The sequence below is a fragment of the Mastigoproctus giganteus genome, chromosome 7, assembly GCF_048544385.1.
Source record: "Mastigoproctus giganteus isolate SK-2022 chromosome 7, ASM4854438v1, whole genome shotgun sequence".
Taxonomy (NCBI): Eukaryota; Metazoa; Arthropoda; class Arachnida; order Uropygi; family Thelyphonidae; genus Mastigoproctus; species Mastigoproctus giganteus.
Genome location: NC_143581.1, coordinates 217,026,542 through 217,047,037, shown reverse-complemented (window position 1 = coordinate 217,047,037; position 20,496 = coordinate 217,026,542). Strand labels below are relative to the sequence as shown.

General features: G+C 37.7%; 1 protein-coding gene across 4 annotated transcripts in view; it reads right to left on the bottom strand.

The window, feature by feature from the left end:
* The window catches only part of LOC150083681 (extracellular matrix organizing protein FRAS1-like), an 866,422-nt gene that overhangs the window by 452,162 nt on the left and 393,764 nt on the right, over positions 1-20,496 (bottom strand). For all 4 annotated transcript variants that reach the window (XR_016547213.1, XM_090378121.1, XM_090378123.1 and 1 more), the window contains 2 exons: positions 20,009-20,284; positions 11,763-11,966 (listed from right to left, as the gene is read on the bottom strand). Coding sequence is in view for 3 of the 4 variants with exons in the window: in XM_090378121.1 (XP_090234247.1) it covers positions 11,763-11,966; positions 20,009-20,284 (480 nt within the window). In the remaining variant the exon portion in view is untranslated. The remainder of the gene's footprint in view (positions 1-11,762; positions 11,967-20,008; positions 20,285-20,496) is intronic.

Here is a 20,496-nt window from a genome sequence, read left to right as displayed (position 1 = left end):
AGGGTATGTCTGCCAGGGGCAAAAGTTGATGACGTTGTAGAGCGGATATCATCTTTTAAGGGCACAAAAGGTGATATAGTTGTACACGTTGGCACTAATGACATTAAGAGTAGGAGACCGGCGGAATTACTTGACAAGTACAGGTCACTGATGAAAAAAAGCCGTGAATTAGGGTTGAAATTGAAAGTGTCTGCAATTCTGCCCAGACACGATAGGAGGGAGTATATGATGAGAGCCCTGTCAATCAATTCGGCCCTGGAAAGATTGTGCAGGGCTCAAGGGGTAGAATTTTTTTCAGCCTGGTCTGTACTTGTTAACAGGAGAGACTGCTTCTACAGGGATGGGATACACTTAAATAGAAAGGGTGCAAGAATGTTTGCTGATGCTATCGAGGCAATGTTAGGTGGGTCGGAAAACTGCTAGATTGGGGGGATACAAGGACTAATAGATTAACAGTAGCCACTGGCAGAGGTGAAAGTGATTCTTGCACTGCTTCTATTGGAATGAGCCGCAGCCTGGAAAATAAGATGCAGGATATTTCAGAGACTGCTGGGAATCATTGGGGTACAAGTAAACACATGGGTTGTGTTAGGGTAGCTAAGAAAAAGAACAGGTGCATGTATACTTGTGTGTACACCAATGCTAGGAGTTTAGTAAATAAATTTTATGAATTTGAGGTATTGCTCAAAACATCAAAGGCAGATATTGTGGGGATTTCAGAGACGTGGTGTCACACAGATATAAGAAATGCAGAACTGGAATTTGGGGAGTACAATGTCTACAGAAAGGATAGACAGGATAGGAAGGGAGGAGGGGTTATGCTATTAATTAAGAAACACATAAAATCCAAGGAAGTGAAGCCAGTCGACATCGCTGGACAGTGCAGTGTCGAGTCAGTTTGGTGTGACATAAGCATTGGGAGATCAAAATTGAGAGTAGGAGTGTGCTATAGGCCTAATGACTCTGATGAGTATAATAAGAAACTGTTCGGAGAAATAGAGTGGGCCAGTAAATCAGAGAGTCTTATAATGGGGGATTTTAATTTCCCAGATATTGACTGGAATTTGGGGGCTGGTCACTCACACAGTAGCAAGGCTTTTGTGGATTTATTGGATGATTGTTTTCTACATCAGCATGTTCGGGAGGCAACTAGAGGGAGTAATACTCTTGATTTGATTATCAGTAGTGATTCTTCATGCATTAAGAATCTGCAGATAAATGAACCACTTGGTGGCAGTGATCACAGTGTGCTGAAGTGGGAGTTACTCAAAGAGGTAACTACCATTAGGGGTAAAGGGAAGGGGTATTGCTTTCGTAAAGGCGACTACAATGGACTGAGACAGTATTTAAATTCTATACAGTGGGATCAACTGATGATATTGCCAACAGCAAATTCAAAATGGGAAGCATTCAAAGAACTTATCGTGGAAGCTACTAGGCTTTACATACCAACTAAGAAATATTGTTCAAGGTTTAGGCCTAAATGGTTGTCAGATGAACTAATGAGGCATATGGCAGAGAAGAAAAATGCATGGGATACATACAAATTAACACGTGACACGGATGCCTATGATAGATACAAGTTGATCTGTAACCAAGTTACAAAGGAGGTTAGGCAGGCGAAGGCAGATTACGAGAGATCCTTGGCAAGGGATGCGAAGAAAAACAGCAAAGAGTTCTTTACTTATGTAAACTCTAGAAGGAAGGGGATGAATCAGATTGGTCCACTTGAGATCGATGGGTCAACTGTTGATGACCCTGCTCGGGTAGCTAACAAACTAAATGAATATTTTGCATCGACATTCACACATGAGGAGTTATTCAGCGAGGGGAATGCCAGAGGTGTATTCAACTCTAGCAGTAAGCTAGAGAATCTTGTAATAACTGAGAGCAAAGTGGAGGAGAAATTGTTGAAGATAAACACAAGAAAGGCACCTGGGGTGGATGGGATCTATCCAGTTATATTAAAGGAGGCAGCAAAGGAGGTAAGCAAACCCTTAGCCATAATTATGAGAGCTTCCTTGGACTCAGGGGAGGTACCCATTGACTGGAGATGTGCAAATGTGACCCCAATTCACAAAGGGGGATCAAAGGCTGACACAAGTAATTATAGACCTGTGAGTTTAACTTCTGTTCCCGGAAAATTAATGGAGGCACTGGTGAAAGAAGCACTGCAGGATCATCTAGACAAGACTTCAGTTATAGCTAGGACACAGCATGGTTTTGTTAAGGGGAAGTCTTGCCTGACCAATTTGATTGGATACTATGATGCAGTCACAAAAGAACTGGATGCAGGGAATAACTTTGATATTATATACTTGGATCTTAGAAAGGCTTTTGATACTGTTGCACATGGAAGACTGCTGCACAAATTGGAGCAGTGTGGCATTGGAGGCAAGTTGCTGCTATGGATAAAGGGGTGGTTGAGGGGGAGAAGACAGAGAGTGGTAATCAATGGACACTGCTCATCGTGGACTAATGTTATTAGTGGAGTCCCTCAGGGTTCAGTATTGGGGCCTTTATTGTTTTCTGTATTTATAAATGATATTGATGATGGTATATCAGGCTTAATGTCCAAGTTTGCAGACGATACGAAGGTTGGCAGGGTTGTCAAGGACACTACTGACACTATGCTGCTGCAACAGGATTTGGAAAGGTTGAGCAGATGGGCTTCGAGGTGGCAAATGAAGTTTAACATTGACAAATGTAAAGTACTACATATGGGAAACAGCAACCCCAGAGCAACGTATCAACTCTGTGGTACTACACTGACAGTGGTAGAGAATGAAAGGGACCTGGGGGTGGTGGTGCAGGCAGATATGAAGTTCTCTGAGCAGTGCAGACGAGCTGCAAGAGTAGCTCATGGTGTATTGTCAATGATATATAGGAATTTTTCTAGCAGGGATAAGGAGGTGATTATTCCCTTGTATAAGGCAATGGTCAGGCCACACCTAGAGTACTGTATACAGGCCTGGAGGCCTCATTTCAGGAAGGATGTAGAGCTGCTGGAACGAGTACAGAGAAGGGCAACTAGATTGGTGAATGGGACAAAGGGGTTCTCTTACGAAGAAAGGCTTAAGTTTTGCAAATTACAGTGTCTGGAAACTAGGCACCAGCGGGGTGATCTGATAGAGGTGTACAAAGCCTTGAATGGTTTGAGCATGCTCAATGCTGATGGGATTCTTCCACTAGCTCAGAAAAATCACCTGAGAGGGCATAAATTCAAATTGAGGAAAGACAGATGTAGGATAGATGTGCGGAAATTTGCCTTTAGCCAGCGGGTGGTTGGTGGGTGGAACAGACTTCCATCCCTTGTCGTGGAAGTTGATAGCCTAAATAAGTTTAAGGCTCAGCTGGACAGGTATTTCGAACGAACAGAGGGGTGAAGTGGAAGTGGTTATTTTTATTTATTTATGTTACTTTTTTTTTTTTTTTTTTTTTTTTTTTTTTGGCTGATGCTGCATAAGCTTGCTTTCTTGCATCAAATGCCTCTACTAATGCTAATGCTAATGCTAATGCTAATGCTAATATCATCGGCATAGCGGATGTATAATTTAATTTCAGAGGGGAAAGGCTGTAAAATTTGGTTTTCAATAGTGGCGAGATAAATTTCAGAAAGGGGGGCAGAAATGCCGAAACCCATTGGTAAACCAAATGTTTGTCGATAAATTTTATTGTTGAATCTAAAATATCTAATGTCTAGTAAAAGAGTGGTAAGTTCAAGGATGTGGTCAACTGAAAGAGAGGTACATTTCGTTAAAGTGTCATCAGCTGTTAGAAGTACGCGTAATGCTTGTAGGGTGAAAGGGATATGCACATTAGTGTATAGGGATATGACATCAAAAGAAGCTAATATGTCTTCGTCGGATATGGTGGTGTTGCTGGTTTCTTGGAATGCTTGGTTGGTATTATTAATTTTGAATGTAGAGAATCGAGTGAGTGGGGATATAATTTTGACAAGGAAGGTGGATAAATTAGCAAAAGCTGATTTACTAAAAGAAACGATAGGTCTTAGTGGGTGGCCAGGTTTGTGTAACTTGGTTATTCCGAACATGTGGGGCAGAATTAGCATTAGCATTAGTAGAGGCATATGATGCAAGAAAGCAAGCTTATTCAGCATCAGCCAAAAAAAAAAAAAAAACCAACCACTACTCCCATTTCACCCCTCCGTTCATTCGAAATACCTGTCCAGCTGAGCCTTAAATTTGTTTAGGCTATCAACTTCAACAACACGCGATGGGAGTCTATTCCACAAACCAACTGCCCGCTGGCTAAAGGCAAATTTCTGCACATCTATCCGATATCTGCCCTCCCTCAATTTGAACTTATGCCCTCTCAGGTGATTATTCTGAGCAAGAAGAAGAATCCCATCGGCATTGAGCATGCTCAAGCCATTCAAAGCCTTATACACCTCTATCAGATCACCTCGCCGATGCCTAGTCTCCAGGCTCTGTAATTTGCAAAACTTAAGCCTTTCTTCGTAAGAGCAACCCTTTGTTCCATTCACTAATCTTGTTGCCCTTCTCTGTACTCGTTCCAGCAGCTCTACATCCTTCTTGAAATGAGGCCTCCAGACCTGTATACAGTACTCAAGGTGTGGCCTGACCAATGCCTTATACAAGGGAATAATCACATCCCTGTCCCTGCTAGAAAAATTCCTGTATATCATTGACAAGACACCATGAGCTACTCTTGCAGCTCGTCTGCATTGCTCAGAGAACTTCATATCTGCCTGCACAATTACCCCCAGGTCCTTTTCATTCTCTACCACTGTCAGCGTAGTACCACAGAGTTGATACGTTGATCTGGGGTTACTGTTTCCCATATGTAGTACTTTACATTTGTCAATGTTAAACTTCATTTGCCACCTCTCAGCCCATCTGCTCAACCTTTCCAGATCCTGTTGCAGCAGCATAATATCAGTAGTGTCCTTAACAACTCTGCCAACCTTGGTATCGTCTGCAAACTTGGACATTAAGCCTGATACACCATCATCAATATCATTTATAAATACAGAAAACAACAATGGACCCAACACTGAACCCTGAGGAACTCCACTAATAACATTAGTCCACGTTGAGCAGTGTCCATTGATTACCACTCTCTGTCTTCTGCCACTCAACCATCCCTTTATCCATAGCAGCAATTTGCCTCCAATGCCACACTTCTCCAATTTGTGCAGCAGTCTTCCATGCGCAACAGTATCAAAAGCCTTTCTAAGATCCAAATATATAATATCAAAGTTATTCCCTGCATCCAGTTCTTTTGTGACTACATCATAGTATCCAATCAAATTGGTCAGACAAGACCTGCCTTTAACAAAACCATGCTGTGTCTGAGCTATAACTGAATTCTTGTCCAGATGATCCTGCAGTGCTTCTTTAACCAGTGTCTCCATTAATTTTCCTGGAACTGAAGTTAAACTAACAGGTCTATAATTACTTGTGTCAGCGTTTGATCCTCCTTTGTGAATTGGGGTTACATTTGCACATCTCCAGTCCATGGGTACCTCCCCTGAGTCCAAAGAAGCTCTCATAATTATGGCTAGGGATTTGCTTACTTCCTTTGCTGCCTCCTTTAATATAACTGGATAGATCCCATCCACCCAGGGTGCCTTTTTTATGTTTATCCTCAACAATTTCTCCTCCACTTTCCTCTCATTTATTAGAAAATCATCTAGCTCACTGCCAATGTTTACTTCACCTACGAGATTCCCCTTCCTGAATAACTCCTCATGTGTGAATGTAGATGCAAAATACTCGTTTAGATTGTTAGCCACCTGAGCAGGATCCTCAACTGTTGAACCATCAACATATAGTGGACCAATCTGATTCATCCCTTTCCTTCTTGAGTTTAAATAGGTAAAGAACTCTTTTCTGTTTTTCTTTGCATCCTTTGCCAAGGATTTCTCATAATCTGCCTTTGCCTGCCTAATCTCCTTTGTGACTTGGTTACAGACCAACTTATATCTATCATAGGCTTCCATGTCACCCATTAATTTGTATGTATCCCATGCATTTTTCTTCTCTGCCATATGTCTCATTAGTTCATCTGACAACCATTTAGGCCTGAACCTTGAACAATATTTCTTGGTTGGTATGTAAAGCCTGGTAGCTTCCAAGATTAGTTCCTTGAATGCTTCCCATTTTGAATTTGCTGTTGGTAACATCATCAGTTGGTCCCACTGTATAAAATTTAAATACTGTCTCAGACCATCATAGTCGCCTTTACGAAAGCAAAAACCCTTCCCTTTACCTCTGATGGTAGTTACCTCGAGTAAATCCCACTTCAGCACACTGTGATCACTGCCACCCAGTGGTTCCTTTATCTGCAGATTCCTAATGCATGAAGAATCACTACTGATAATCAGATCAAGAGTATTACTCCCTCTAGTTGCCTCACGAACATGCTGGTGTAGAAAACAATCATCCAATAAATCCACAAAAGCCTTGCTAGTGTGTAAGTGACCAACCCACAAATTCCAGTCAATATCTGGGAAATTAAAATCCCCCATTATAAGACTCTCTGATTTACTGGCCCATTCTATTTCCCTGTACAGTATCTTATTATACTCATCAGAGTCATTAGGCCTATAGCACACTCCTACTCTCAATTTTGATTTACCTATGCTTATGTCACACCAAACTGACTCGACACTGCCCTGTCCATCAATGTCGACTGGCTTCACTTCCTTGGATTTTATGTGTTTTTTAACTAATAGCATAACCCCTCCTCCCCTCCTGTCCTGTCTATCCTTTCTATACACATTGTACTCCCCGAATGTTGTTGCGAATACCTATCTGTTGTAATGTAAAGAGGTTGATTTCTTTGTTCTGTCTGAGTTTCCTGAGAATTGTGTCAAGTTTATTTTTAAGTTTTGTAATGTTGTGGTTGCTGTCATTTGTATATGTATCTTGGTCGGCTAAAATTAACTCCATTTTTTCTGTGTAGGTGTTCTGTCCAGGATAACGATTGTGTCTCCTTTGTCAGCTTTTTGGATGATGATATTTGGGGTTTTGCTTAGGCTTTGTAAATCCGAGAGTTGTTGTTTTTTTATGTTAGGGAAAGATGTGAGTTTAGAATTTATTATCCTATTAGACTGGTGTATAAGTCGCCACTTATCGGGATGTTGAACAAGTTTAGACTGGAGTTTGATTATACAATCTTTTATTGGATAGTGTTGTTCTTTAATGGCAAAATTGAAGCCAAATTCTAGGCCGGAGAGTTCAGAAGGGGTGAAGGATTTTGAGGAGAGGTTAATGGTGGAGATTTTGGGGGGGGGGGGGGTTTGGATGTGAGTGTGTTCCATTTTTTGGTGTGTTTTTGTGCTATGTGTTGGATGGTGGCATTGATATGCATATTGTTGTGGTTAATATATTCAATCCAGACGTCCGGTGGCATGTCTCTTTTGAGAAAGAATCGTAATTGGTGTATACAGTTTAAATTAGACATGCCTGATAGGAAAATACAACTCTCCAAAGCGCTTATCAAATATTTCTCCAACAAATTACACATAGCTTTCCTACAAAAATGCTTATATCACAACGTCATCCCCAAATTCGCCCGCATTTTTCCAAAAAATAACTGTAAAAAATACGCACATATCATACACCGCACATCTATCATGATCATACATGAAGAACTTAAGAAAAGATTTAACAAAAAACACCAACTTTTAAACTGTATACACCAATTACGATTCTTTCTCAAAAGAGATATGCCACCAGATGCCTGGATTGAATATATTAGGGGACACAAAAGCCTATGGCAGATATACGCTAGTCTGTAATCAAGTCATAAAGGAGGTTAGGCAGGTGAAGGCAGATTACGAGAAATCTTTGGCAAAGGATGCTAAGAAAAACAGCAAGGATGGATTTCTTTACTTATGAAAACTCTAAAAGGAAGGAGATGAATCAGATTGGTCCATTTGATATCAATGGTTCGACTGTTGATGATCCTGCTCAGATAGCAAACAAACTAAATGAGTATTTTGCATCTACATTCACACGAGGAGTTAAGGTTTGAAAATGCCACAAGGTTATCAAATTGTAGCAGGGTGCTTAATGATTTTGTAATAACTGAGAGCAAAGTGGAGGAGAAATTGTTGAAGTTAAACATAAGAAAGGCACCTAGGGTGGATGGGATATATCCAGTTATATTAAAGGAGGTGGCAAAGGAACTAAGCAAACCCTTAGCCAAGGATGCTCTTATGAGAGCATCCTTGGACTCAGGGGAGGCCCCCCCTCCCCACACACACTGGAGATATGCAAATGTATCCCAAATTCACAAAGGGGGATTGAAGGATGACATGAGTAATTACAGACCAGTTAGTTTAACTTCTGTTCCGGGTAAAATAATGATAATGGAGTCACTGGTTAAAGATGCACTGTAGGATCATCTAGACAAGACTGCAGCAACAATTCAGACACAGCACGGGTTTGTTAAGGGAAGTCTTGTCTGACAAATCTGATTAGATATTATGATGTGGTTACAAAGGAACTGGATGCAAAAAATAATTTTCATATCATATACAGGCTGGCCTCGATTAATGCGATTAATTCGTCCCGCAAGCGCATCACACAAAACGGAAACGTGTTAAACTAATATAATAATTGGTTATATAATAATAATTGAAAAATTATAATTGGTCCTTGCCCTTCTGGAATGTCCATAAAGAATTTTACAAACCTTTTAGATAACTTTTTAACTGTATACAATGTAAAAGATAATGAAAATAATTATGGAATTAAACCAGCAGTTCCCAAACTGTGCGCCATGGAATATTTTAAATTTTTGAGAGAAACACAGCGATACTCAACATCTGTCAGACACCACGCGAACTACTAGTTCGGGGTAGTTCACAGTTTCAACATTTCTTATTAAGTTGTTTGGCCCTAACTACTAAATGGAACTTTTGGTCTGGGTGCACCTTGAAAAAATTACTGAGACACTAAGGGCGCCGTGAACCGAGAAAATTTGGGAACCTCTGACATAAAATACACAATGAAGAAATTACTGTTGCGGAAATATTTGAATAGTGTTGACTTTCTCTTTTCGTCAATCAATTTCTGATAACCAACAACAATCTTCTCTGGGCCCTGGCGAAATAAATATCGCAGAGAACCTCAAACCTTCTGTTTGAGGTTCTATGCGATATGAAAGATTATCTAATTCTTTTACCATTATCTCCTTCATGGTAACATTTTCATTTGGCTCATTTAAAAATTTAAATTTTTATGCAAGTGTGCATTGACTTTATTAGAGGAGACAAACAAGTAACACGTCTTCTTCCGATGGTTGATGGAACATACCGAGGTGGGCAGCAGGCAAACGTTTGTTTATTGCCCGTACGACTCGTGGTAAGCTTAACGCGTGATTCAAATCTTTTTCAACTATCGCATAAAAAAAAAAAAAAAAAAGATCGGGTTAACTGGAAATTTGCATCATGTAAAGTGAAAAGTGGTATAATTTTTCAAATTGGGTTAACTGAAAATCGCGTTAATTGAACTTGCGTTATGCGAGGCCTGGCTGTATTTGGATTTCAGGAAAGCTTTTGACACTTTTGCGCATGGAAGACTAGTGTACAAATTGGAGCAGAATGGTATTAAGGGTAAGTTGCTACAATGGATAAAAGGATGGTTGAGTGGGAGAAGACAGAGGGTGGTAATCAGTGGGTGCTGCTCTTCGTGGACTAATGTTATTAGCGGAGTTCCACAGGGTTCAGTGTTGGGTCCACTGTTATTTTGTATATTTATCAATGATATCGATGAAGGTATATCAGGCTTAGTGTCGAAGTTTGCAGACGATACAAAGGTTGGCAGGATTGTTAATGACAGTAATGGCAGTGTGCTACTGCAACAGGATCTAGAAAATTTGGGAAGATGGGCTGGGAAGTGGCAAATGAAGTTTAACATTGACAAATGAAAGGTACTGCTCATGGATAGAAGTAACTCCAGAGGAACGTACCAACTGTTTGGCACTACACTCAGGGTGGTAGAAAATGAAAAAGATATGGGAGTAATTGTGTGTAGTCAGATATGAAGTTTTCTGAACAATGCAGACAGGCTGCAAGAGCAGGTCATGGTGTTTTGTCAATGATATACAGGAATTTTGCTAGCAGGGAAAAGGAGGTGATTGTCCCTCTGTATAAGGCAGTGGTCAGGCCACGACTTGAGTACTCCGTACAGATCTGGAGACTTCATTTTTAGGAAGGATGTAGATTTGCTTGAGCGTGTACAGAGAATGGCAACAAGATTGGTGAGGGGAATAAAGGGATCCTCTTAACAAGAGAGGCTTAAGTTCTTCAAATTGCAGTGGCTGGAGACTAGGCACCTGCAAAGTGATCTGACCGGGGTGTATAAGGGCCTTGAATGGGTTGAGCACACTGAATTCTGTTGGGATTCTTCCACTTGTTCAGATTACGAATCTAAGGGAGCATTAACTGAAGTTGAGGAAAGACAGCTTGTAGAATAGATGTGTGGAAATTTGCCTTTAGCCAGCAGGTGGTTAATTGCTGGAACAAACTTCCATATATTGTTGTGGGAGTTGATAGGTTAAATAAATTTAAGGAGGAACTGGACAAACATTTAGAGGGAATGGTTGCGTGAATTTTTTTTTGGTTGATGCTACATAAGCTCATACGCTTGTTTTCTTGCATCACAGGTCATGATTACTATTGAGATTGGGAGCTGAGAGCTTGATGTGCCCTTCAATTTAATTCCTTTGAGAACATACACCCTGTTCTTCAAGCTCTAAAAAATGCCCATCAGAACACCGAGTTCATGCTTAATTTCCTCATTCTTGGCACTGAACACACACCTTAGCTTTATCAGGTCCTATTCCAGATAGATCCGCAAATGTTGAAAAAGTAATACATTTGGTAAGGCTGTGATTCATAGGAGAACTACTTTGATCTACCCTGAGAGACAGCACTCCTGCTACTTTGAACCATTTTCTTTGCTGCTGTAGTCTGAGGTATGATTTCTGTTTAAATTCAATTTAATTTGATATTACTACACTAAACTAATAGTTAGATAAATGAAATAATAACAATACTCTATTCAGAGGTTATACAACAATAATATGTATTATGTTAGCAAGTGTACATTATATGCATTACACTATACTGTTACATTCATAAAGTTATAAATTAGTTATAATAAAAAATAAAGTTATGTATTAAATTATCTTAGTTAACAACAAAAAATATGTCAACCTACACGATTAGAACTTTTGAGCTACCAATTTACCACAATTAAAACATTTCAATTCCATTACCATACACTACACTAAAAATTACTATTTGTGGGATACAATATTCAATACGAAGGTTCTATATATATTGAATCATAAATTATAAAATCTCTAACTAAACTGAAAAATAAGCTAATGAATGTGAGTAGGAGTATTAAAATTATTTATTGAATCCAATTTAATATGTTAACTGAGTAAAAAAAAAAAAAAAAATCGCAAAATTTTTCAAAAAGCCTTATCCATTTCCTAGAGGTCAAAATTCCTGAACTACACAGGTTTCAATAAAGGTCTGGTTATACTGTACAGAAGAAGTAATATTTTTATAATTGTATTGGTAGGATAGTAAAAATGGATTTATGTTTCTGAATTACTTACTGCTACCTTTCCAATTTGAAAAGGAATAATAAGTTTTGTGAAGAGGCAATAGGGTGCTTCCATCAAGAACACTACCACAGAAAAATAAAAGGCAAAAATTACAAACAAAAAAAAAAAAAAAGTATAATCCTTACCTTCTGAAACAGAAGCTGTTAGCAATGCAGAATCAAGTGGAACAGGACTATCTTTGTCGGGGAAAATAACCTTCACATGAAGAGCAATTAAAGAGGAATGCCTTCCTCCAGAAATTGTAAAAATAATTTTATCTTCGGGATCAGAACTTCCATCATGGGCATAATACATTTCTGTTACAACTGAAGTATAAGAAAAGCTATCTCCTATAGTTAAAGAGAGAAACAAACTATTTCACCTTTTTTTTTTTTGCAAATTACGAATAAATATAAAGAAAAAAAAAAGCATAATCAAATGCTATAATAAAATAAAATAGTAAAGGAGAAATAAAATATTGTATTCATCTTTAACTTCATGCTAACATTTAAGGTCTATTGGTAATTAGGAATTCTTTTTCTGCCTCTACTAAAGATCACAATTATGAAAAGTACAACTTTTTCCAGCTGGTCAAAAAAAAAAGAGGACAAGAAAGCCCTTATACTTTTCATAATTTTGAAGGTAAAATAACAGATATTTTATGAAGTTAAAATTCAAAGGTAAAAAAAAAGCTGCAATAAAAGCTATTAATAAATTATCCTCATTTGATTCTAGAAAGTTCAGGAGTAGAAAACATGCTGCCTGCCCAAACAGCAGCTCATGCAGTCTGGTCTTTTACTTATGGGAATTGCAATTTTCTGTTCATATTTACTGGATCAAAGAACAGTTGTTAACTTTCAAAATGAAATCAACCCCAAATTTTTATTAAGGAATTTTTTTTTTTTTTTTATGCAGACTCTGGATTCAAAACTAGTTCTCTGTAATGTATTATACAACTTTTATATTAATTTTTGATCATTAATGAACTATCATTTCAATGAAAAAAAAAATGTCAGAAAAGAAAGTGATTGGTAGTAAACACACATTCTAGAATAAATAAGATAAATGTGTAATGATGAAACCCAGACTCTGTCCACTGAGCATCCTCAGTCTGTTAAACAAAACCAGCACCTAAAACATGCTTGCCTTCCTCGAATGAATAATACAAGAAAACTGTTCAGAATAAAATGATTTCTTGAAAACTATCATATTCACAAAACAATGCTATAAACAACAGTGCAGTTATAACTGATTACTGACTATTTAAAACTGATTATTCCTGAAATCCAAATATATATATATATATATATATATATATATATATATACAGGTCGACCATCACTAATCTGGACATAATTTCCCGGGTCGGCGCACCGACCTGCCGTTACTGTTTTGATGGCGTTAGTTGCAGCATCAGCTGTTGGTGCAAACTCGTAAACACTGCAAAGCCATTCCCACTTGTTTTTCTGCATTTATTATTATAACCTGCCCACATTTAGCCCCAGCCATGGTTCCAATGCATAAAGGAAGTGCCTCTCATGGTGTAAAGCGAAAACACCATACATTGTCCATAACAGATAAAGTTGAACTTCTGAAAAAACTCAACAGCGGTGTGTCTGTGAGAAGTTTACTTTGCTTAATTGTAAATTCCAGCAATTTCTCTCAGTCCCTCTTAACTTAGTAATTTTCTTTTATCCATTCCTTTTTAGATTTTTATTTTTTTAAACACACTTATACAAACTTGCAAAAAAACACAACCCAATATGATGAATAATACAGCGCGCTAATGAACTTGTTTTCACAAAATCTCTAACAATACTGACAAACTTATTGCAACGTTTGAGAGTTTATTTTATCGTAATTAGTTTAATTGCCATGCGTGCAATAAACTAATCACAAACGACCTTCATATGTATGGTGAAATAGCGTCACACGTATGTGGCTGTCACAGCTTCTCAAGAAATAAAGTAACCAACATATGTGGCCACGTTGATCATATATATATATGTGACATAAAAAAATACTTTTTTTTTTATATTTTAAGTGAAAAAAATGACAACACTGACATTACAATATTTAATTTAGAATTACTAATCAAATTATTTCCTAAATATTTTTTGGCCCCTAGGGAATTTTTTTCTTAAACTAGCTTGGCAGTCGTTGTTGTTGTTGTTAGGAGCATTAGCAACTAAGGCTATATTGCTCTGGGGATATGCGGTGGTCATTCCCTGACCTTTCTGCATCCTCTCCATATTTGGTCATCATGGGCTCGAACTCCGGTCTAATCAAGAAACGTGTGCTACACAATGCTGCTCCAGCCCACCTGGCTACGGAGGCGACTTGGTAGTCAACGTGTTACAGGTAGAAGCAGGTGATTAGGTGCTGGATAAAATGTATGTGCTGAAATAACCATCAGTGGTATATATATATATATATATATATATATATATACGATTACCGATATAAATATTTCATTTAAAAATGTAAATCAGTGAAAGAGAAACAACCAACCAATAAATTTCCTGTGTAAGTGGCAGAAATATAAATAAACAAATAAGGGAAATAAGGGATAAAAAAAAAACTGAAAGAAACATCACAGGAAAACTACAATCACAAAAAAAAACAAAAAAAAACTCTAAAATAAGTAATGCTATTCTGTAACAGGTTTTTTTAAATTTAGTTTAATTATAAATTACCAGATTAATCAAATTAGCATTAGCATAGGCATATGATGCAAGAAAGCAAGCTTATGCAGCATCAGCCAAAAAAAAAAAAAAAAAAAACCACACTTCCACTTCACCCCTCCGTTCGTTCATTCGAAATAGCTCTCCAGCTGAGCCTTAAATTTATTTAGGCTATCAACTTCCGCAACAAGGGATGGAAGTCTGTTCCACCAACCAACTACCCGCTGGCTAAAGGCAAATTTCCGCACATCGATCCTACATCTGTCTTTCCTCAATTTGAATTTATGCACTCTCAGGTGATTATTTTGAGCAAGAGGAAGAATCGCATCAGCATTGAGCATGCTCAAACCATTCAAGGCCTTATACACCTCTATCAGATCACATCGCTGGTGTCTAGTCTCCAGAAACTGTAATTTGCAAAACTTAAGCCTTTCTTCGTAAGAGCAACCCTTTGTTCCATTCACTAATCTTGTTGCCCTTCTCTGTACTCGTTCCAGCAGCTCAACATCCTTCTTGAAATGAGGCCTCCAGACCTGCATACAGTACTCAAGGTGTGGCCTGACTTTTGCCTTATACAAGGGAATAATCACCTCCTTATCCCTGCTAGAAAAATTCCTGTATATCATTGACAAGACACCATGAGCTACTCTTGCAGCTCGTCTGCACTGTTCAGAGAACTTCATATCTGCCTGCACAATTACCCCCAGGTCCTTTTCATTCTCTACCACTGTCAGTGTAGTACCACAGAGTTGATACGTTGCTCTGGGGTTGCTGTTTCCCATATGTAGTACTTTACATTTGTCAATGTTAAACTTCATTTGCCACCTCTCAGCCCATCGGCTCAACCTTTCCAGATCCTGTTGCAGCAGCATAGCATCAGTAGTGACCTTAACAACCCTGCCAACCTTTGTATCGTCTGCAAACTTGGACATTAAGCTTGATATACCATCATAAATATTATTTATAAATACAGAAAACAACAATGGACCCACACTGAATGAACCCTGAGGGACTCCACTAATAACATTAGTCCACGATGAACAGTGTCCATTGATTACCACTCTCTCCTCCTCAACCACCCCTTTAAGCCTTTCTAAGATCCAAGTATATAATATCAAAGTTATTCTCTGCATCCAGTTCTTTTGTGACTGCATCATAGTATTGCTTGTGTCGCCCTTTGATCCTCCTTTGTGATTTGGGATCACATTTGCACATCTCCAGTCCATGGGTACTTCCCCTGAGTCCAAGGAAGCTCTCACAATTATGGCTAAGGGTTTGCTTACTTCTTTTGCTGCCTCCTTTAATATAACTGGATAGATCCCATCCACCCCAGGTGCCTTTCTTGTGTTTATCTTCAACAATTTCTCCTCCATTTTACTCTCAGTTATTACAAAATCATCCAGCTCACTGGCAGAGTTGAATACACCTCTGGCATTTCCCTCGCTGAATAACTCCTCATGTGCGAATGTCAATGCAAAAATTCATTTAGTTTGTAAGCTACCTGAGCAGGATCACCAACAGTTGAACCATCGATATCAAGTGACCAATCTGACTCATCCCCTTCCTTCTAGAGTTTACATAAGTAAAGAACTGTTTGCTGTTTTTCTATGCATTCTTTGCCAAAGATTTCCCATAATCTGCTCGCCTGCCTAACCTCCTTTGTAACTTGGTTACAGATCAACTTATATCTATCATAGGTTTCTGTGTCACATGTTAATTTATATGTATCCCATGCATTTTATTTCTCTGCCATATGTCTCATTAGTCCACCTGACATCCATTTAGGCCTAAACCCTGAACAATATTTCTTAGTTGGTATGTAAAGCCTAGTAGCTTCCAAGATAAGTTCTTTGAATACTTCCCATTTTGAATTTGCTGTTGGTAACATCATCAATTGGTCCCACTGTATAGAATTTAAATACTGTCTCAGACCATCGTAGTTGCTTTACAAAAGCAAAAACCCTTTCCTTTACCCCTTATGGTAGTTACCTCTTTGAGTAAATCCCACTTCAGCACACTGTGATCACTGCCACCTAGTGGTCCCTTTATCTGCAGATTCTTAATGCACGAAGAATCACTACTGATAATCAAATCAAGTGTATTACTTCCTCTAGTTGCCTCCCGAACATGCTGATGTAGAAAACAATCATCCAATAAATCCACAAAAGCCTTGCTAGTGTTTGAGTGACCAACCCACAAATTCCAGTCAATATCTGAGAAATTAAAATCCCCCATTATAAGACTCTCTGATTTACTGGCCCACTCCATTTCCCTATACAGTTTCTTATTATGCTCATCAGAGTCATTAGGCTTATAGCACACTCCTACTCCCAATTTTGATCTGCCAATGTTTATGTCACACCAAACTGACTTGACACTGCACTGTCCAGCGATGTCGACTGGCTTCACTTCCTTGGATTTTGTGTTTCTTAACTAATAGCATAACCCCTCCTCCCTTCCTATCCTGTCTATCCTTTCTGTACACATTGTACTCCCCAAATTCTAGTTCTGCATTCCTTATATCTGTGTGGCACCACGTCTCTGATATTCCAACAATATCCGCTTTTGATGCTTTGAGCAATACCTCAAATTCATCAAATTTATTTACCAAACTTCTAGCATTGGTGTACACGCAAGTATACATGCACCTGTTCCTATTCTTAGCTAACCTAACACAACCCATGTGTTTACTTGTACCACAATGGCTCCCAGCCGTCTCTGAAATATTGTGCATCTTGTTTTCCAGGCTTCTGCTCATTCCAATAGGAGCAGTGCAAGACTCATTTTCACCTCTGCCAGTGGCTACTGTTAATCTATTAGTCCTTCTATCCCCCCCAAGCTAGTAGTTTTCCGACCCACCTAACACTGCCTCGATAGCATCAGCAAATATTCTTGCACCCTTTCTATTTAGGTGTATCATATCCCTGTAGAAGCAGTCTCTCCTGTTAACAAGTAGAGACCAGGCTGAAAAAAATTCTACCCCTTGAACCTTGCACAATCTTTCCAGGGCCGAATTGATTGACAAGGCTCTCATCATATACTCCCTCCTATCGTGTCTGGGCAGAATTGCAGACACTTTAAAATTCAACCCTAATTCACGCGCTTTTTTTCAACAGTGACCTGTACTTGTTAAGTAATTCTGCCAGTCTCCTACTCTTAATATCAGTAGTGCCAACGTGTACAACTATATCACCTTTTGTGTCCTTAAAATATGATATCCGCTCTACGTCATCAACCTTTGCCCCTGGCAGACATACCCTAGTCCTGTTCCGCCTATCCTTTTTATAAAGCACGTTCCCCATTTCCCTGACAATAGAGTCACCAACAACTACTAGTTCCTGTGGGACCTGTGCATTCTGCCTTGGGGGTTGCCGCTGTGTTGCGTGATGACCAAGTGCAAGCTCTGGCGTTGATGTGGGCAGCTGAGAGCTTGATGGGCCCCTCAATTTAGATCCTTTGAGGGCATCCACCCTGTCCTTCAAGCTCTCATATAGGCCCATAACAACGCTGAGTTGTTGCGTGATTTCGTTACACTCCTTGCATCGCACACACACACACAAAGACATCCCCCATGGCAATATCATGTCCCGTACCTGATTGCTCCACAAGCATCATGCAAGCAGTGCATTTTAAAAGGCAGTGATTCAAAGGGCAACTGCCCCCCCTCAGTTGTCCCCTGAGCCACAGCACTTCCATTAGCTTGAGCCTTTTGCTTTGCTGCTCTGGTCTGAGTCATGATTTCAATTTAATTTCAATAAAATTTCAATTTCAGTACAAAATTAGAACCATAAACTTGTATCCCAACACAGTTATAACGCTATATATATTTTTCAGTATCAAGTATTATCTAGGAGTTCCATTTATATAACTTCTGTATCAAGTTATGCATTAATTAATTATGTTATGTTTGTAATCTAAGTCGTTATATGTATTTAGTTAAAGTACAATTTAACTGACAATGAAGTTTAACAAAATTAATAGATTTTACTGATTAATTGACAATATTATATTATATACTGTACTATACTAAGCTTAAGCTATCTAGTTTGGGATAAACGTTTTGTCATATAACAATGGTGGCAAGTTACGAACGGTAAATCTACGGGCACTTATGTATTAATTAAGTTCAAAATCTCACTGTCTCAATTCAGAATAAACTAAGGATCCTGACTAGGTCTATAAGCTCCTTATAGAAAATAATTTGATGTAACAATTGGTCAATAAAGCGGCTAAATATGGCTAAAAAACTTCTAGTTCAGGGGAGCTGCAACTTATAACACGTGTATTTGATACCCTTACCAATATTTTTATGGAATTACAAGGCTTGAGTAAAGAATAAATACACCAGATTAATCAGAAAATCACAAAATAATTTTATACTACTAAATTTAAATCAAATGTTTTAGAAAAACAATAATTTCAAATCAATAAATAAGAAAATCCACTTAGCGGGTTTGAACACGTCTGACTGCCAACTAGCCTCGTCAGCAAAAAAAAAAAAAAAAAAAAAATGCACTTTATTAATTGAAAATCATAATGAACTGTTAATCAAAAATTAAAATTGTCAGAAATCAGAGTTTTAAAAACATGGATCTAACAGATAATATCAGTGGCAAAATCATATTACAATGAGGAAAGATTGATAGCATCAAGCAAGCATCAGAAGAATGAAGGCTTACTCTGGATAGGATTGAAGATCTAACAGGAAATAAGACAGTAAGAAGAAAATAATGAGTGGAAAGCTAGAAATCCTGAAGGACTGATTTGTATTATCATAGTAACCTGTACATCCACTGGGTATGGCATAGTTGGATGATGATGTTGATAATGAAACTGTACAGTTGAAAGTTAAAATAAATGTAAACAGACATTGTAAGGATAAGTACAAATGCACAAAATGTCAGATTTTTCTCACTTTCTATAGCTCATATTCATTTTTTGTGAGAGATACTACATGCTTTTCTTAGACAACTATTCAATAATCTGGATGAAGTTCATAGATTGGTGCCCAGCAAACCCCTTCCATTGATCAAAAAGACAACCTGTTTCTTCAAACTGCTTAAATAAATAAAAAACAATATTTTTTTTATTAGTGCATTACATAAAATAAACTCTGTACAGAATTTCCATTTTTGTAGTACTCTTTCACAATGAAAATTATCTGCTGCACACTGTAGGTATCTTGATGTTTAGAGTTAATATAGGGCACAGTTCCAAAGTTGTCAACATAAATTTTAAATATGGACCTACAGTCATTTACATTTTCAGTCAAAACACAGCAATGAGTGTAAAAATTAAGATAGTTTTAATTAATTAAAATTTATTATACTTTTATTACATTTTTTAACATATACATTTATTACATATTTATTTTAATTTTAATTAAAATTACATTAAAAATGTAAAAATTAAAATAGTTTGAGGAGCAAAAGCCATTCTGTACTTCTTAGAAAGTAGTCTTTTATTTGAAATGCAAGACCACAACATAGCAATTTGTTCACAAATAAAAACCAATGCATTTTCCAGCAAATTTGTTTTTAGCTACACAGTGGGACTTTTGCTAACTCATGCATATTAATAATATATTACATATATAATTAACAACATAAATGTAATCATAAATAACATAAATATTTATAAGTATTTATTATTTACAATTATAATTGCATTTTAGAAGGGTAGGAGAAATTTTCTAAAACACTTCTTACCTTCTTCTAATGGCACTGCTCGATCATTTAAACCTTGAATCAAAGATCCATGTCTTGGTGCAGTGGTTATTATCACTTCCAGCTGATCTTCAGGTAGTTCATGATCAGAAACAGGAAATAAATTAGGTTCCATATGTACAGTTCCACCTTGTTCCACATGAATAATTATTTCTTCAGCTGTTGAGGAAGCTGCAGCCACCATGCTACTGACTGGCAACACACTAATCACAAAGGTCTGTTCTGAATATATTTGCTTTGAATTCTGATTATCAGAAACTGTGAAATATTGGTAAAAACAAAACAAAAAGCACAAATATTAATATACAATTTTAAAAAAAATTCTTGTTATCAAACTGATTATGATGAATTTATGAAGTCACATCTTTTGTCATTTTATTTGTCTACATTTATATTGAAACAAGCTGTTTTTAACTTTCTAAAATATGAGAGGTGATCAAAAAAAAAAGCTATGAATTTATCACAAGGCT